At 40.8% G+C, this 20904-nt stretch overlaps 1 protein-coding gene across 2 annotated transcripts in view; it reads left to right on the top strand.

The window, feature by feature from the left end:
* Positions 1–20904, top strand: part of LOC132379600 (disintegrin and metalloproteinase domain-containing protein 12-like) — a 364937-nt gene that overhangs the window by 220823 nt on the left and 123210 nt on the right. For both annotated transcript variants that reach the window (XM_059947703.1, XM_059947705.1), the window contains 2 exons: positions 3110–3188; positions 11335–11411. In XM_059947703.1, coding sequence (XP_059803686.1) covers positions 3110–3188; positions 11335–11411 — 156 coding nt within the window. The remainder of the gene's footprint in view (positions 1–3109; positions 3189–11334; positions 11412–20904) is intronic.

Here is a 20904-nt window from a genome sequence, read left to right on the forward strand (position 1 = left end):
TGCATATTACTGTACTTTACAGAAACACTTTCCAATGCTTTAAAGATTCCACCAAGTATTAGAATCACAGTGACTTTAAGCAACTTAAGATACCAACTTTAAGAGTCACTATGAAGTTTTCTCACTGCTATTATACAATTATACAAATTTGGGCTAAGTATCCAGAGACCCTCATGTAACTACAAATTAGATTCACAGTCACATGTAGTGAGTCCTTACTTTTGACAGGAGATTTTGAATGTCTATTGGTGACCAATAAGTGAAGGGGAACATGGAAATAGGTTGAGAAGAATTGAAGATCTATGTCCCAGAAATGTAAAATGTTGAGCAGATCATTGGGTATCCATAGTTTTGAAGAGAATATGCAGATCATTTGAGCAATTGATGGCCAGGCCAATGTCAATAACTATTGTTGCACGTGTACACTTACAAGAATCAGCTCCAAACCACCTCCACCTTTCTTGAGTCTCACTGGTCTCTAATTTATTAAATTTCTTGTTGTAATCTTGTAATGAATATACAAGTACGTATTGCAAGGTCTCCATTTTCACTCCTTTCATAATCTCCATTTTCTCTGCAATAACTTCATCTTTCTAGGAGTCAATTCCAACACACACACAGACACACAGACACACACACACACACACACACACACACACACACACACACACACACACACACACACACACACACACACACACACACACACACACACACACACACACACACACACACACACCGGGTGGTCTGTGGTCTGTTGTTCCATATTCCAGCATCTGTGGTCTTTTGTGTGTGCAGATTCTTTACAGGTTTGGTGTGCAATATGGTCCCATGTAGAGCTTTAAATCACATATATGTTCCTTCAGTCTCCAGCTCTTTAATGTAATCTGCCCAATTTCCAATATGTGGACAGACTTAAGACATTATCTACAAACTTTGTCCTCACTGATCTCCTGTGACTAAAAACACAGCTTCACATAAATGTGAGGGAAATGGAGGGATATTGGTATGGTGTAGGCAGAAGGGATTAGTTTCGGTGGCCATTTGATTACTAATTTAATTGGTTCAGCACAATATTGTGGGCTGAGGGGCTTGTTCTTGTACTGTACTGTTCTTTGTCCTATTATGCCTGGAATTCTATGCTTGTGGTCATTTGAGGTCCACAGCAGGATCCTGGAAAAAAGAACCACTTCCCATCTCTCAGCAAGCAACCCTCATCAAAGGTACACATTATTTATGAAATTCACCACCACTCTCTGTGATTTTGGCAGGTTGGAGTGTTTATAGATCTAGAACTGTGACTGGTACTAAACCTATGGTCTACCACACAGGGAGTTACTATTGAAACATGGACTACTTAGAGCAGGCAGCTAGGAAAGTACCACAACGAGGTCAAAACCACTGGCAGAATAAGCAAATCCACATAATATTCTCTCCCACCCTAACATACCCAACAATGAACACTTAATTACAGTCAATTAGCTTTAATGGGTTCTCAAGTTCATCACATTCCCAACATCAGAATACTGAATTGATATTGAGCTCTGAACTCTGCCAAAAGATCATCAGATAAACAGAGGGAATCATTTAAAGATCTCAACAACACCTCCATTCCCATCATCTCGTGTGGCCTGGCCCATGGCTGCTTAAAATAAAGAAGCAGCACTTGGGAATAAAAACCTTGAGCCCAATTTTTTTGAAACATGCAAAAGTCAGCACATATGGTAGAAGTATATCATCTCTCAATCACGTATACACTCACCCACTGTAATAAAAACCTCCTGTAGATCCCATATTGGCCTCATCAACAACCTTCCCAAATTCCATATTCAAATAGAAGAGACTTCATCGACTGTTCCTTGTCCCCACAGGAGCAGACAGAATAATTTGTAATGGCTGCATTTTCAAGCTTTTGCAAAGTCAAGGCATCCAGAATCTTCATGGAACTCTCTTCAGAAGATCTGCCGGAGAGCACCTTGCTATTACCCAATGTACAAAGAATGGGCCTTTTGTTGAGATAGTTCTTCACCAATCCATCAAAGTACTTATAATCTTTTTTAGGGGTTCCCAACCTTTTCTTACGCCATGAACCCCTACCATTAATTGGGGGTCTGTAGGCCTCAGGTTGGGAACCCCTGCTATAATCCCTTGAGACCAATATCTCATTCATTTCTTACTGGTGTAGCATCAAGTACTGCAGGTATATCCCTTAAGAGTTAGCTGCTGAGGTGTACCTGCTGTGCTAAATGCTGGCAGGTACAAGAACTTGCAATATATTAAAGTAAATGAGGCACAGAAAACAGTAATGTGAGTTTCACAAATAAATATGGAAGATACTGGAAATACTCAACAGCTGAGGCAATGTCTGTGGGAAAAGAAGCAACGTTATAGCTCTGGCTCCAAAACTGAATATCACTTTGAGCACAGTGTATAGAAAACCAGAGTAATGATGTTCAGTAAGCTTTGATTTTGAAGGTTCGATATTCATGTGACGTCCAGAAACATCAGAGTGATCCAAAATGCTGCATTAATATCACTAACAGCGGCTAATCCCAATTCCGGGAGATTGGGTTTGCTGGATTATAGCCCTATGATTAAAAATTTAGGCTAGTTTAACTCCTGTTTAAGCATTTGGAGCATAAGACAGTTAGAGATTAATAGCTGAGAGCCTGCTTTAGCGTAGTGTGGTTGGCTGCCTCAGGAAAAGCAAGAAGTGAGTTTCCAGTGATGCCACAATCAACAAGATGTCCATTATTCCTGATAGTATACCTGCCACCTGCCAACATCACCTCAGTTCAAACACAGTGTATGTCAATATCTTACCACTGGATGTGGCAACTTTTGGAATGGAATTGGCAAAACATTTTCAGATCTGCATTTCATCCTAGACCAGAGGGCAAGAAAAAGAATTACAATCCTTAAATATGGTTACAGGTTAATTTGAAAATAATAATACAATTATTTGTGAGACAGTTTTGAATTTAAAGCAAGAAAGAGCTAATTTAATTTTGGATTATTCCTTATCCAAGGATTTGATGATGAATTGTTTGTGAGGCTGCATTGTCCTGAGCCTTGTTTCTAAACTTTTCATGTATTCTCTGTCTTGCAGAATGCTTTTTGCTGAAAACTACACAGAGACTCACTACCTGCTTGATGGCAGTGCCGTCACAAACACACGGAGCCATACGGTGAGTAACTGGACTTCCTTGTTCATAAATAGCAAAGCCACATTGCAGTGATTTGAGTACAGTTGCTGAGCTGGACTCGGCCCTGTGGCCGTGCTGTCAATCAATTGTACCAACCATTGCTTACAACTCCTATCTTCTCTTAATTATTATTAGTTTACAATTCACTAATAGAACACAGAGTCAGATTTTACTTGAAAATTAAAGAGTCAAAATTTAAATAAAGGGATGCTTGGCATTGGAATCTACAAACTTTGTATTTATTTACCTATCTATCTATCTGTTCATTTCTTCATTCATTCATTTATTTATCTATTTATGTATCTTTTATTTGATTGATTGATTGATTGACATACAGTGTGGAATAGGCCTTCTGGCCCTTTGAGCCACGCTGCCCAATAACCCCCGATTTCACCCTAGCCTAATCATGGAACAACTTACAATTAGCAATTAACCTACCAACCGGTACATTTTTAAATTGTGGGAGCAAGGCGGAGCACCCAGAGGAAATCCATGTGGTCATGGGGAGAACGTACAAACTCCTTACAGACAGAGGTGGGAATTGAACCTGGGTTGCTGGTACTGTAAAGTGTTGTGCCAACCTTTACTCTACTGTGTGTAAATTTCATTTGATCGTGTTTGATCTATCATATCAGTTACTTTGTGGATGTAAAGAATTTACTTTAAAGTAGATAGAACATGATGGACCCACTGTTGGTCCTATTTGAACTACTGTGCACGTTATTGCTGGTGAACTGCAGTTGTGGAGCTAATGTCACCCTGGGCCATGATGTTTGCTCAACCATACTGACCTTGGATAGATGGAGCTTGTCAGCCTGGGAAGGCAGTCCATCTAAGAGAGGGAAAACTCTGATTTTAAGCCTCCGCTGCCTTGCGGCCATACCCACTCATGGGAAAGGCTTCGGGAGTAAACCCTGAGGACAAATCCAGAGCTGGACTCCCTAAGGCTGTCTGACATTGTCTTCAACCTCGTTCTGGCAACTCCTGTGACGTCACCAGTGCCAAGCTATATCGGCCCTTGCCCTTCCCTTGAACAACATCGATGGTGTGGAGAGAGGAGACCTGCTGCATGGGCAACTGCCAGTCTTCCATACAACTTTGCCCATGCCCGCGCCCTGGAGAGGTTGAAGCAAGACTTTCCAGGTGCAGATCCATGGTCTCGTGAGACTGATGGATGCCATTCACTGACCTAAAGAGTTGCCTGTAAGACCATAAGACACAACAGCAGAATTAGGCCATTCGGCCCATTGAATCTGCTCAACTAATTCCATCATGACTGATTTATTATCCAATTCTCCATCTTTCCCTTGTAACCTTTGACAGGCTCACTAATCAAGAACCTATCAACCTACAGTTTAAATATAACAATGACTTGGTCTCCACAGCCATCTGTGGTAATGAATTATGCAGATTCCACACCTTCATTTAAGAGATTCCTTGTTAGGTACATAGAGGTCAAAAAAATAGAGGGCTATGGGTAACCCTAGGTAATTTCTCAGGTAAGGACATGTTCGGCACAGCTTTGTGGGCCGCAGGGCCTGTATTGTGCTGTAAGTTTTCTATGTTTAAAGAAATTCCTCCTCATCTCTGCAATATGTGTCCATGGGCCAGAGGTGAACATAGATATAACAATAGCATATTTTCAGATTTGGTAGTCAAATAATGCAATTTATTTTCATTGGCTCTGCCTTATAATTTATAAACATTTTTGTAGATATTTTTATTCTTATTAACCTTGGTGAAAGCTCACGTCAAATATTGGTTAGTAAATGTCATAACTTCTAGAATGGCACAAAAATAATAAATGCTATATGAGAGTGAAGTTTTTTTGTGCCGGTGTTGCAAGGTTTGAGATATCACTGCTGTGTTTAAACATTTACACCTGAAATTAGCACTAACTGCACAATACACCAGAGTAGAGTGAGCATTGGTGTGTGTGGATATTACTGACCTTCACATCCCTGCCTAGGAAAAAGGAATTACCTGCCAAGTTCCAGACCTGATCATTTCTAGAACCCTCTGCTGAGAAATACTTGTGTGTACAGTAAGCAAGGATATATTTCTATTCAGCAATGATATAGCCTGTGAAGCATGAAGCATGGACACTTAGAGTCATAGAAAAGTACAGCACAGAACCAGGCCATTTGGCCCATCTAGTCCATGCTGAGCTATTTAAACTGCCGATTTCCATTGACTTGCTCTGGGACCGTAGCTCTCCATACCCCTACTATCCAAGTACCTATCCAAACTTTGCTTAAGTGTTGAAATAGACCTCGCATGCACCACTTGTGCTGGCAGTTTCTTCCACACTTTTATGACCCTCTGAGTGAAGGAGTTTCCCCTCATGTTCCCCTTAAATTTTTTACCTTTCACCCTTAATCCATGGCCTCTGGTTGTAGTCCCACCCAACCTAAGTGGAAAAAAACCTCCTTGCACTTACCTTCTTTATAGCCCTCATAATTTTGTACATCTCTATCAATCTTCCCTCACTCTTCACAAGGAATAAAGTCCTAACCTATTCAATCTTATAACTCAGGTCCTTCAGACCCAGCAATATCCTTGTAAATTTTCTCTGTACTCTTTCAAACTTATTTACATCTTTCCTGTAGGTAGGTGACAAAAACTGAACACAATACCCCAAACACGAGGAAATCTGCAGATGCTGGAAATTCAAACAACGCACACAAAATGCTGGTGGAACACAGCAGGCCAGGCAGCATCTATAGGGAGAAGCGCTGTCGACGTTTCAGGCCGAGACCCTTCATCAGGACATATGAGTCCTGCATTTTGTGTGTGTTGCTTGAATTTCCAGCATCTGCAGATTTCCTCGTGTTTGCCAAAAAAATAGAAAATGCTGGAAACACTCAGGATGTCAAGCAGCATCTGTAGAAAGAGAAACAGCTAACAGCCCTTCATCAGAACTGGTAACCATAGAGAGCAAGTAGCAGTGGAGGTGTGACAGTGGAGTGGGATAAGGTTGAATAGGATAAGAGAGAAACAAGTTAATAATCTTACATTACAACTCAAAATGCTGCTAGCTATTCAACAGCACTGGCTTCTTGTTGAGACATGCTGCTGCTTAGCAGTTTGGTTTGTACTGACACTTCGCTAGCAAACTGCCTGCATACCAAGCAATGAGTGTCTGTTAGTCTACACCTGAGCTAGGGGACCAATCAGTTTAGCTTTCTCAGCAGTTCAACTTCATAATGATGACTCTGAGCAGAAATTTGTGTCCCTAAATGACATATGATTCTCCCAAATGGATGCTCATTGGTGCCTGATGATCACAGGGCCAGCAGAAGGCAAAAATATATTACATGGCACAGTGGATTCCAAACACAAGTTAGACTGAACAATGCCAAGTGAGTGACCTCTCATGGAACTGAAAAGAAATGCAGTCTAAATTGAAGTGGCTGATAGTGCTTTTTTCTTTCTTAAATTCAGTGGCAAAATGAATAATTTGTTACTGAGCTTCTGAACCACTGGAAATTCACCATTATATTCAAACTTGGCTTATGGTAGTTCTATTCAACGGTTTAATTTCAGATTGATTCGAATTTGCATTGAGGCCTCCAGTTATTTTTTTTTGTTCTGTTTACAAGATTTATATTGGCCAGTTTAACTTTGAATTTTCATGCAATACATTTTCCATCTCTGAATATTGGTGCCATTTTCCAACCCATTTTCGGAGTGCTTCTCCTGTTCTGCAATTACCATCTGGAGTCAGCAGTGAAATTGTAACTCTAATTGGCACCTTGTCCATTTCTTCTTCCCAATCTCACTCACCATTGCGTCAGAGCAGAGAAAACAAGTCATATCCTATCCCCCTCAGGCTGTGCACCAGGACACCAGTTTCTTCCTTGTAGCTTTCCAATTTTCTGGTTGTTATTTTTATATATTAACTTATTGCCATTATAGTTAATACTAAGAAACAAATAAGAATGAAAATAATAATTCTGTAAATGGAAAATAACATTTGTGTCAGAGAAGTGCCAAACAAAGGGCTACCAGCCCTTACATTCAGTGGCATTACCATCACTTCCTTCCCAGCCATCAACATTCCAGGCATAACCATTAACCAGAGAGATTGTTGGACCCACTAGTTCAATTTTGTGGCTGTGAAAGCAAGTCTGAGGCAAGTTCTCCACTGGTGAGTCACCTTCCACCTGATATCTCAAAGCCTTTGCACTATCTAAAAACTGCAAGGAAGATGTGTGGTGGAATAAAGAAGGTTTATTTTTTTACTGATAGAGATACAGCACGGAATCAGACTTTCTGGCGCTTCAAGCCGTGCCACCCAACAATCCCCCGATCTGATCCTAGCCTAATGATGGGACAATTTACAATGAACTTAACGACCGGTCGCTCTTTGGTCTGTGGGAGGAAAACAGAGCACCCGGAGGAAATCCAGGCAGTCGCTGGGAAAATGTACAAACTCCTTACAGACAGTGGTAGGAATTGAACACGGGTCACTGGTACTGTCAGGCATTGTTCTAACCATTATATTACCATCCTGTCCTGTGCCACCCCAAGTTCAATACAATTGAAATCAAAGCTGCCCACTTGAATGTTACCCCATTCACCATCATAAACGTTCATTCCCTAGGCCATTAGCCCACATGAATGCCATATATACCATTTATACAATACACTACCTAGGCTAACATCTCTCAAGCTTGTAACTTTAGTCTCCAAGGACAAAGACTGCAGGTGTGTGGGAACTCCAACAGCTGAAGTTCACCTCCAGGTGAAAAACCATCCTAACTAGGAAATATTTCCTCCATTGTTCATTACTATTGGACCTCACTTCCCAGTAACACTGTGGGAATCCCTTTAAAAGGAATTCCACACATTGATAAAAACATTGATAATTCTAAATAAAAAGGATTATAATAGTTCAAGAAGGCAGCTCACGGCTTCCTTTTTAAGGTTGTTAGGATCAGCCCTTATTCCAAGAAATTAACAGGTAAAGAGAAAATCTTTCAATTAAAAAAGAGTAGTATGATACAAATGAAATAAAGTTCCTCCCTGTGCCTTGTTTGGCATGTCGGGCCATTTCCTTAGTGCTTGTCTGTTTTACGAGGCCAAGTTGCTGGCTCAACGCTTAACCCAACACAGATGGGAAGCGTGCAAGGGGCCGGGCCAGATTCGAACCGGGATCTCTTGTTCCAAAGTCCAGGTCCGGATACCACTGCACACCCAGCACAGACATAGCATCAAGTACAGAAGCCATAAGAAAGCATGTTTTAACTTATTTCTTAGGGAAACAAACACTAAAATAGTAAACTTATTCTACTCCCAATGCTAATCAAACAAAACCATTCTCTGTTTTTCAGAAACTCTCATTGTCACTACTGCTGAGTTCTTCTTTGCAGTCATTTCCTGACTTCCTGTTAGTAATTTCCTCCGTATACAAATTCCTTGATTATTAAAAGACAGTCAGGATGTGTCTTAAATTAAGTAAATGCTTTGAAATTCTTTTTTCTTTGCAATTTATTTCCTCTTTTTCCCATGCCCAATCATTAATCATATATTCAGATGCCAGATTTCATTCTGTAAGAGACCTGAACAAATTATACACAGGAGTGTGCTCAACAACTTAATTATGCAGTAGCATAATCCAAGGGTCAATTGGATCATCTTATGACCTAAATTATATTATTGTGCGCATTGCTCCTGTCTTTATGGACCCTCGCCATCTGGGACTTGCCCTTTACTCATTACCACCATCAGGGAGAAGGCTGGCCTTCTGACTCTTCTCTGTATTCATTCGTTGGTTCATTGTATGACGTGGGCGATCATGGTCTTTCCATGACCATGATGGTTGTTGGCGAATTTTTCCACAGAAGTGGTTTGCCATTGCCTTCTTCAATATTAAGCCTACAAACAAAAGCGGATACCCTGGGATGTGACATAAAGAAAAAGTCTGTCGCTCTTGAAAGGATAAGTTGTTTCAGCCTTAATAGATCTGATTGAAGCAATGAAGTTGTCCAAAGTAGGCTAACATTTCAGGCTTATCTGGGTTTATGAGCACTTTCCATACTGTGTCTTGTGCTTGTGGTTTTTGTTTTTTCAAGCCTGTATGAATTTACCTTAAGCTAAAGCATATTTATCATTACGTTCAAATTTCAAAGTGAATTTTACTATCAAAGTACATATATCACCATATACAACCTTGAGATCCATTTACTTGTGGGCATACTCAATAAACCTATAGAATAATAACTATAGCAGAATCAATGAAAGATTACAACTTCCAACTAGGGTGTTCAACCAGAATGTAGAATACAGAAACTGTGCAACTACAAGGAGATATAAGTAATAGTAATTAATAAATGAACAATAAATATCGAGAACATAAGAATGTAAGTATTGAGTACAAGAGATGTTATGTTGAAGTTGTATAAGATGTTAGTGAGGTCTAATTTGGAGTATTGTATTGTTTTGTTCATCTACCTACAGGAAAGATGTAAATAAGGTTGAAAGAGTAAAGAGAAAAACGGTTACAAAACATCCTGTGGATAATGTCAAAGAATTATGGAATATTTTGTCTCATTGTCAAATATAATTTTCAGTATTGGTAAAATGTTTTTTTTTTGGTGGGGGAAGCACAGTAGGATAGTAGTTAAAGCAATGGTTTAACAGTGGCAGTTACCGCCAGCTGGGGTTTGATCCTAACTGCTGTCTATAAGGAGTTTGTACGTTTTCCTCATGACCATGTAGGTTTCCTCTGATGCTCTGATTCCCTCCTAGGAAGACGTACAGGTAGGGTTAGGATTAGTGAGTTGTGGGCATGCTACTTTGGTGCTGCAAGCGTGGTAATGTGTTGGCGGCCCAGCACAATCTTCGCTGATTTGAACTGATGTAAACAATGTACTTCACTGCATGACACGCACACAGTGCTGGAGGAACTCAGCAGGTCAGGCAGCATCTATGAAATAAATAAAAGTAAAGGAAAAGGGAAAGATGCCAGAATAAAAAGGTGGGGAGAGGGGAAGGAGGATAGCTAGAAGGTGATAAGGGAAGCCAGGTGGGTTGGAAAGATAAAGGTCTGGAGAGGAGAGTATCCATAGGAGAAAGGGGAGGCGGAGGGGACCCAGGGGGAGGTGATAGGCAAGAGAAAAGAAATAAGCCAGAGTGGTAAATAGAAGAGGGAAAGAATTTCACTTTATATTTCAAATAAAGCTAATGTTTAATCTTTCTGCTATAGAATTACTTGCACTCTTACTATTCTAATACTGTACTATCACTATTACTGGTCCAAAGAACGTTGTTTGTAACAGATGCACAATATAATTTGTTGTTTTTCAATTGGCCATAATTGTAAACATACATTTACTTCACTGAATTCTTCAGTGGAATATGTTTGTCTCATAAACTTAAGAACACCATTGTAAGAAGGTAATGTTTAAACATTGGAGTAAGCACAGAAAATATAGTTATTCCCTAAAATAATCTATAGTACTGTGCAGAAGTCTTAGGTACATATATATGGCTAGGGTGCCTAAGAATTTTGCACTGTTCTGTAGTGATTTTATGTACTACTGCCATAAAAAAGCTAATTTCATGACATGTGAGTGATGATAAACCTGATTCTGATCTGGGCCTCTATTGTGGACTGAGAATGGGAAGGAGGCAGGGAGAGGGGAATCATGGTTGGGAGAAGGTGAAAGGAAAAGGAAAGGGAGGGAGTGGGAAGCACCAGAGAGACATTCTGTAATGATTGATAAACCAATTGGAATTGAATGAGCTTGCCTGGTGTCTCAGGGCTGGGTGTGTCTGCACCCACACCACCTCCAACCCCTGGCATTCCTCCCCCCCACTTGTCCATACCCCTTCCGCAGTACTCCACCCTCAACATTCCCAACATGCCTTGCTCCTGCCAGACTTACAAACTTGCTCTCTGCTCCATTTTGACAAATAGTGTACTGTGCTAAAGTCTTAGCCACCTAGATATATATAGATATACAATCAAATAATGCTTGATTTTCCTAAGGAAGGCCTATTCTATTTGTAGACTTGTGCAAACTTGAAGCATTTAACCAATAGGTTTGCTAATCATTTATTAAATGTTGGCACACCTGAGGAAAATCATTGTTAATATATATATATAATATTTTCTTTTAAGGGTCACTGCTATTACCATGGTCATGTGCAAGGATACCCACAATCTACTGTCAGCCTCAGCACTTGTTCTGGTCTCAGGTATGAATTAAACACTTCCCATTTGCAACATGCATTTCTGTTTTTTTCCCAAGCTGGTGTTATTTCTTATTGAATACATGTTTAAATTTTCTGAATAACAATCTACATGTGGTATCCTTCTGTTACGTTTGGGTTCTTTGGTTTAAGTAAGACAAAGATGAATTAAGGTCAAGGAAGCAGTGACTGAAGTTATTAAAGGAGATGTTCTCCTTATTTTTGATCCTCTCTGAAGAGACAAGCCAAATCTTCTCTTTGTTTTGAGTCAAAGCAATGCAGGTAAGAATGCTGATTTATTGGAGTGGGAAGTGAAAAGGGAATTTCTTTAAAAGCATGACTTGAAAAAACTGTCTGGTGTCACTTGACTTCTAGGTGCTCTGTAAACTGACTGACAGCCTTATCGTTTCCTGGTACATCATGCAGATGCATCAAATTAGTGTGTGTCACAAATCAGGCAAAATTGTAGTACCTGTGAGGCAAGACCTGCAGCTAGTTCAAGCTTCCGATACTGAAACACATCTTTCCTAGAACATTTAGTTCTGCTTCATTCCTGATTGGCCCACTACTGGCAAATTGAAATTTTGTGTCTTCATTCAACTACGCTAATTATCAATGTTTCATTATTTATAATTGCTCCCAATCACAAGTCCTCCTCCACCCCTTTTCTCCACTTGAATTGATGGGAGTAGGCTGATTAATGGTTTGGCGCAGACTAGATGGGCCAAACGGCCATTTTCAGTGTTGTTGTGTTCTATGACTCTAAGTTGTCCACTGGTCCTGCTTAGTATTCTTATTGACCTACCCTTGACTATTCCTAGGTCATTTCCCTGATTAGCAATCCACCCTTCCTCAGGTCTCTTCCACTCATGATTGTTCTCCCACATTCACCCTGCAACCTGGTTTCTTCTCTCCATTTGTCTCCCAACCCCAACTTCCATCCAGTTCCCCTTCTTCCACTCTGAAGCTGAACATACTTTCCTACGATCCTCACTCTTCATAAAGATGGGAGTTTATAAAGGAAAGGACTTTGTGTGAGTTTATTCGCGTAAATTCTGTTCTAAAACAGAAACCATATATTTTAAATCTGGGCAACAATAACTTGCAGAAACAAGGAACCAATTGTGAACTCTTGTGTCAGTTTAAAGTTGTAAATCTAGTTTTGTAATAATGTTGAATTATGAGCATAATAGAAACATAAAAAACCTACAGCACAATACAGGCCCTTCAGCCAACAAAGTTGTGCTGATCATGTCACTACCTTAGAAATTATTAGGCTTACCCATAGCCCTCTATTTTACTAAGCTCCATGTACCTATCCAAAAGTCTATTAAAAGACCCTATCGTATCCGCCTCTACCACCATTGCTGGCAGCCCGTTCCACGCACTCACCATAATAACACACGAGCATCCAGAGTAGGATCAACCAACTTGAACATTTCCATCTATCATGAGAGACTTGATAATAAATTCAACTTGATAATCCAACCCATTTCTGGTACTGTTACTCTCTTTCCTTACAAAGAATCTATGTTACTCTACCCTAAAATATGATCAAAATCGCTACTTCCACTGTCCTTTAATTAAAAGAGTTCTTGTGATCCTGTGAAAGATTTCACCTCATCTCTCTTAGATAGCTGACTCCTTATTTCTCAACAATGATCACTATTTCAAAGTTCAAAGTAAATATATTATCAAAGTACATACACATAATGCCACCATGTACAACCCTGAGATGGAAATCAATGAAAGACTGCACCCAACAGAGCGAACAGCCAGGGTACAAAAGACAACAAATTACACAAATACAAAAGAAAAATAAAGAAACAACATTAATAAATAAGTATATAAGCAATAAATATCGAGAACATGAGATGAAGAACCCTTAAAAATGAGTTCATAGGTTGTGGAAACAGTTCAGTGGTGAAGCAAGAGAAGTTGTGTGAAATTATCCCCTCTGGTTGGGGTGTAATAACTGTTCCTGAAACTAGTGGTGAAAGTCCTGAGGACCGAGTAGCTCCTTCCTGCTGATAGCAGTGAGAAGAGAGCATGTCTTTAGTGGTGGGGGTCTCTGATGATGGATAGTGCTTTCCTGCGACAACACTATGTGTAGGTATGCTCAGTGCTAGAGAGAGCTTTACCTGTGATGGACTGGGCTATATTGAATATTTTTGTAGGATTTTTTTGTTCAACGGGACTGCTGTTTCTAATCCAGGCCAGTCAGTATACTCTCCACCACACATCTGTAGAAGTTCATCAAAGTTTCAGATGACATGCTGCATCTTTGTAGACTCTTAAGGAAGGAGAGACACTGCCATGCTTTTTTCGTAATGGCATTTAAGTGCTGGGTCCATGACAGGTCCTGTAAAATGATATCTTCAATGAATTTAAAGTTGCTGACCCTCTTCACCTCTGATCATCCAATAAGGACTGGACAATGGACCTTGGGGTTCCTCCACCTGAAGTCAATAATCAACTCCTTGGTCTTGCTTTTCCATCTCCCACCTATTTGCTGGTTCATCACCACCTTTGATTTGGCCAACAACAGTGGTGTCATCAGCAAACTTAACTATGGGATTGGAGCTGTGCTTAGCCACACCGATTTATTCACCAGAGAGACATCCTCTCTACATCCACCCCATGAAGAGCAATTATAAGGTGGCCTTGTATGTGCTAACTTAATATTTGTTGTTCTGGCAACCTGCATTTGGTGTCAGTGGCACTGGAATCCATATTGGGGCCTTGTGAAAATGAGTTTTATATTTTTGTATATGTGCACCTGAAGAAATGAAATAAGTGTATAAGCTTTGAATGTTTTGTCAACTGAAACATATCAATTAAAATACATTTGATAAGTTTCCTCTCCCCAGAGAAAATAATACAAGTCAGCACCACTCTGAAACAGCACAGCTTTGCAGTTCACTGAAATACCTGTACAAATAAATTTGGATTCAAAGAACATCTGTAAAGGATCAAGTGCACGGAAATATCCTGTTTTACGACCTTAACCTGTTGAAGATTAAAGAGATGTTTGCAGCTTATAAAATTAACATGTTATCCATCTTATTTCTTTTTGCAACTGCAGAAGGCAGATCCCATTGATTTTGGTACAATACCTGGAAGAGTTTTTGGGGATCATAGCTATCAGGGGAATTAGTTTGCCTGACTTTTTTTAATAATGTTTTTTCACTGCCCATGCAGGGTCTACAGTTACACTGTATATGCAAGACTTTCAGTGTAATAAGCTTGTCATGCTCTTCATGGTCCTAGTTTGCCACCCATGAAACCTAAGCAGCCCCTCTAATCTATTGTGGACCTTTGCGACCAATGAAACTGTGCTTTGCTGGCATACCTGACCAATGAAGCAGCGTTGTCTATGAATAGCAACCAGACCCCACCATGCCTCAGACTCAAGACTTTGCCCGGTTCAATCTGCTGGTCTTTTTTACAGCTTGTGCTGTCAAACGCCTTTTCAAGGGTCTCCAAATGAGTCTGACATTAGAGACATTGATGAACTGTTGAAGTGGTCAAGAAAACTGGAGATTTAAAAAAAATAAAAAATAATGAATGAGAGGTTGACTTGACACATTTATTCGATGCAGGTTGGTGAAAGATTAACGGTATAGCGCGGTTGCTTAGTGGTTAGCGCATTGCTTTACAGTAGCAACGACCCAGGTTCAATTCCCACTGCTGCATGTAAGGAGTTAGTGCGTTCTCACCATGATCATGTAGGTTTCCTCCAGATGCACCTGTTTCTTCTCACAGTCCAAAGTTGGCGGGTTAATTGGTCATTGTAAATTGTCCCGTGATTAGGTGCGGATTAAATCCAGGGATTGCTGAGAAGTGCAGCTCAAAAGGCTGGATCAGCCTGTTCTGCGCTGTCTCTCAATAAATAAATAGATAGATAAAATAAAGTAAAAAGGAACCAGTGTGGTGAACTACGAATACCTGTCTGGACACGCCCCCCGCTGACTGCTCCTGTGGCTCCTCCCACAGACCCCTGTATAAAGGCGATCAAGGCCTGAGCCCGGCCTCTCAGTCTCCAGGATGTAGTATGCTGGTCACTCACTGCTTGTTCCTTCTTCCAGTCAATAAAAGCCGATATCTCGCCTTTACATCTCAGAGTGAGTTATTGATGGTGCATCAATCAGCTACTTGCCTTTTCATCCAGTTCTGCAACCCCAATCAACTGATTCAAATCAAGTGTCCAGTGTGAGTCACTGGGCAGCATGATCTAGGCCCGGGGCCTTTCACTGCAGTGTTGTCTGAGTCCTAGTGCCAGGTACAATGCGGCTTTTAGACAATTTAAACGCTGACCCAGATCAAAGATGAGAGCCGACGTCACTCACTCTCCGTGATGGTCACGCCTCTCTCCAGGGTGTGGAGCCTTTTTACTCTTCCCTCATTGGGTCAATGTAAACATTGGCCCAGATAGACTGAAAAGCCAGGGTGTCGGCTGGGACAAGGGCCAATTTCACTCATCTCCATTGTCCTGAGGCTATGAAGGTTGCCCTAGCTGCTGTGCTCCATGCCCAGTAATATGATAAACTGACAAGCAAGGCTTTGGGCCTACTCCGGCTGCTCTAGAGTTTGGGTCTGAGGACTCATTTTTGGTTCGGAATATTGTTGTTCACTTCAATTATTTGCATGACTTGTATTTTTTTTTCTCTTGCTCATCGAGTGTTGGTCTGTTATTTTTATTCTTTTATTTTAAATCGGGTTCTTTTAAGTTTCTTGCTTTGTAGCTATCTGTGAGCAAGCAATTCTCAAGCTTGTATAATTTATATATTCTTTGATAATAAATGTATTTGTATCTTGAACTTGAATCTTAAATCTTGAAATGAATAGTGTTGCAATGCATGTGTCAGGCACAGATGGTATAAAGATGAGGGGCCAGAATAAAATTTATCCAGCCCCTCAGATTAGAGCTATTGCCCTCGAGGAATAGTCAAAGGCATCATAACAGCAGAGGGTAAATTTGAACTTTGTGAAAATAAAGGTCAGAATCTGGTGCTTCTGATCTCCAGTACATTCCTGAATTTCACATCTCAATGAACATGCATGGAGGTTATGAATGCACTGACCTGCAGGAAACATAGTTCTCTTCCAAATCAATGGCAAACGTAAGTACGTTTTAGCCCGACATGCACAAAGCAGAGTATCTATGGTAGAGCCAGTCTCGATGATAATAGAAGTTCTGTATATTTTTCAGGGGGATTCAATGAACAGGAGTCTCAAAGGTTCAGTACAGTGGCACAGCAGGTACATGCTGAATTGAGGCGGCAGGGCCCAGGCAAGGAACAACCCAGTTTGGCCATGGTGGAGCGGTCTTGGGGCTTACCTCCTCGGGGGCACTCTATGGGTCCAAAATAGTTTTTGCATGGTTAGTCAAAGTAGAAAGACCCACTCTACGTTTAGAGGCATGATAATGGCTGTTATTGTTGAGGCGAATGGGTTTCAGATAGATGTCATGTCTGAGGCTACCGTCTGATTTCCATCATTGTAGAATGTCCAGGAATGTGAGGCTACCATTCTTCTCCATCTCCATCATAAGTTGAATGTTTATATAAATACCACTGGACTAGACATGCCCAGGCATCTTCATTGAAAAAGATGGCAGAGCGTGTCATCGAAGCGTCAGTTATAATCGATACCTGTACCCAGCTGGAAGACCAAGAAGAGTTTATTTGTCATATACACTGGGAAAGCATTAGATCCTTTTTTATCTGAGCAGATGCTGGTGAATCATTTTAAAAGTTGTCAACTTGACAAGATTTGACTGTACTAGGGTTAGTTTACTTTGGAACAGGAGCTGGGGGCCCAGTTTAACGTGGCATAAAATTGTGAAGAAACTAACATGGTCAAAAACCTGTCAAATTAACTGAAAGTGAAAGGATTTGAGGAATACTGTGGTTTATTTCATCCAACAATTGTTGGGGTGTGGAAGTCACTACCCAGAATGTTGTTAGAGGTGGATGCTGTTAAATAGGGACAATGGACCAGAAGCTGGACAATTTAAAATACACACACAAGAAATGCTGCAGATGGTGGAAATTCAAAGCAACACACACAAAGTGCTGGAGGAGCTCAGCAGGTCGAACAGCATCCATGGAAATTAATGAACAGTCGATGTTTTAGGCTGAGACCCTTCTTCAGGAAAATGTGCCTAGACTGCAAGACTCCTTTACGAGCAGGGACATGATTGGTCAAATAACCTTCCCTCGGCTTCAAAATCTCATGATTTTTTGGTGCAAAAGAAATAAAGCCAAGTCTTTCCATAAAAAAAAAATAAAATCCATTTTGAAGATCGAAGAAAATGAAGATTTGTCCCACTATTTTGTATAATGTATGTGAAGCAATGTTTCATTCATAATTAATAAAATTTAAAGGTTTGAAATCCCTTGTTTCCTCATCACTTTGGAAAATGAACATAGCAAACTAGCTGAGCATTAAAATTTAGACTATGTAACAAATGATTGTCTTACTGAATTTAACAGATGGAAAGTGGTGAATTAACATTAACAGAGAGTGGGTGATTTATGTTCCTGTCTTGAGCATTGTGGTCTCCTTCAAGAAAAAACACACCCTTTGATGACATCATCAGTATTGACTATTCAACCAAAAATATTCTAAACATTTGAAACCTTACATCAGAGTCGTTTTATAGTCGGACTTTTACCAAATACGTTCCCAAATAAGGAGTAAGATTAAGCTGCTGAATACTTCCAAAATTTTCTGTCTTAATCAGAGAGGAAATGTCCACATTTTTCATCGTTCCCATTTCTTGGATCAGGGGTTGGCAGTTTTTCTGCACATGATGTTTTCCTTTAATTTATGCCATGTGCAACAGCTACTTTATAGAATCATAGCAACATTGTGGCACAGGAGGCTAAGCAGCCCACCGTGTCCTGGTCAGTGTAGACAGCTGACTTCTGGTCAAGATGGTGCCGAGCAGTGGTCTCCATGGAGATCGTGGCTCAGACTTAGTTGTTTTTTATTCACAGGGATGGTTTTGAGGACAACAAGGCAAGTTAGGGGTCAGGATAGGGTTTAGGAACAGGGATGTAAGGAAGTTGAAGGTCAGAGCAGAATCTAGGCCTTCAATCCACGTTAACCAACTTCAGTCACCTTCGGGCTTCAATTGCCAGCAATGTGGACATGTGATGGAGGATATCCACAGACGGATGTCAGGTCTGCAAGTGCTGTGGACGAAGGCCAGCGAGGATGGGGGGCTGGTGGCCCCTAGGTCGGCAAATCAGCCCAGGGCAGCGGGTCCTGAGATCAGGGGCGCATGATGGCAGAAGGTATGAGGTCCAGTGACTTCCTAGGAGAGTCCAGTGGGGTGTTCAGGGTCCTGTCATTGGCGACTCCTGGGATTGATACTGGCAATTGAAGCCTGAAGGTGACTGAAGTTGGTTAATCTGGAAGCTGAGGCCTAAAGGCTGAAGCCCTGGGTCTACGAATCTACTGGGGAAGACAGAGGCCCAATGACTGTGAGTCTGTAAGTCCACTGGAGGGTGGAGGCCCGGATACGGCCTATCCTGGGGTTAGAGGACTGTCTGTGTGTGGGTGGGAGGGCAGAAAGGGGCTTCTTTTGCTGCAGTTATTGCGTTGCTCATGCTCTGTTGCTGTTGTCACTTGTGCTTTTTTGTTGAACATTGTAGGGATGCTATGTCAGCGCCGGAATGAGTGGTGACACCCACCACATCCTTAGGTTGCGTTGGTTGGTAATCCAAATGATGCATTTCACAGTATGTTTCAACATACATGTGATAAATAAATGAGTGAAATCTGCCCAAGCCAAATCCCTTTCTCCAGCATTTGATCCATTGCCCTGTAGGTGGCAGCACTTCAGGTACACATCCCAAGTAGTTTAAATGTGATTGAGGCTGGTGTTTCCTCCACCTTTTCAGGCACTGAGTGTCAGACTCATAACACCCGCTGGGTGGGAGAAGTTCCTTTCACTTCCCCTCTATTTCTTCTCATACTAAATTCAAATATATGCCCCTGTCTTTCACCCCTCTGCTGAAGGAAATTTATTTACATATTTTAATTATAAATTCATACATACTGCAGGACAAAGGTAGACCGTTCAGGTTATCTAGTCCATGCTGAACTGTTATTCTTCCTCGTTTTATTGAGCTACATCTGAGCCATAGCCACCATACCCTCCCTGTCCAAGTACCGATCTAAATTTTTCTTAAATACTGAAATCGAGCCCACATCCATCACTTCGTTTCACACTCTCACTTTGAGTGAAGAATTCTCCTTCATGTTTCCCTTAAGTATTTCATCTTCGCTCCTAACCTATAATCTCTAGTTCTAGTGGGAAAAGCCTGTTTGTAAGCCTCTCATAATTTTGTAAACCTCTATCAAATCTCCCTTCAGTGTCCTGTGCTCTAGCGAACAAGGTCCTAACCTGTTCAACCATTCCCTGTAATTCAGGTCCTCATGTCCCAACAAAATTCTTGTAAATTTTTGCTGTACTGTTTCAATCTTATTGATAACTCTGGTGTAGTTAGGTGACCAGAACATCACACAATGCTCAAAATTAGGCCTCACCAATGTCAACACTGAGCATCATAGGAAGTTATTCCTGCCTGTGGCCATCGAACTTTACAACTCCTCCCTCGGAGTGTCAGACACCCTGAGCCAATCCTGGACTTATTTCCACTTGGAATAATTTACTTAGTATTATTTAATTACTTATGTTTTATATTGCTGTATTTCTACACTATTCTTGGTTGGTGCGTCTGTAACAAAATCCAATTTCCCTCGGGATCAATAAAGTCTGTCTGATTCTGATTCTGATTCTGAACATAACATCCCGCCATCTGTACTCAGAACTGTGATGTACGAAGACTAATTTTGCCTAAAGCTCTCTTTACAAACTTATCTACCTGTGAAGGTACTTTCAAGGAATTATGAATCTGTATTTCCAGATCCCTCTGTTCTACCTTACTCCTCTGTGTCCTGCTGTTCACTGTGCAAGTCCAACCCTGGTTTGTCCTCCCAAATTGCAACACCTCACATTTGTCTGCATTAAATTCCATCTGCCATTTTTCAGCTGATCCAGATTTTGCTGCAAGCTTTGTTAGCCTTCCTCACTGACCAGTATGCCCCCAATCTGGGTGTGATCCTCAGATTTGCTGGTCACTTTTGCCACACTATCATCCAAATCATTAGTACTGATAACAAACAACAACTGGCCCAGCACTAATCACAGGCCTCCAGTCGGAGAGGCAAGCATGTTCAGCCACTCTCTGGCTTCTCCCGCAAAGCCAATGTCAAATCAATTGTACTACCTCATCCTGAACGCCAACCAACTGAATCTTCTTGGTCAACTGTCCATGTGTGACCTTGTTAAAGGCTTTTCAAAATAGAGTTATGCATTTTTACTTTGCTTACTCTGTCTACTGCATCAAATTACTTTCATACTGTTATATGCCTAAATTAAATCTCTTTTTATTCTGCAGGTAAACAACCATAGCCTATAAAA

This window comes from Hypanus sabinus, chromosome 22 (assembly GCF_030144855.1).
Source record: "Hypanus sabinus isolate sHypSab1 chromosome 22, sHypSab1.hap1, whole genome shotgun sequence".
NCBI classification, from domain to species: Eukaryota; Metazoa; Chordata; class Chondrichthyes; order Myliobatiformes; family Dasyatidae; genus Hypanus; species Hypanus sabinus.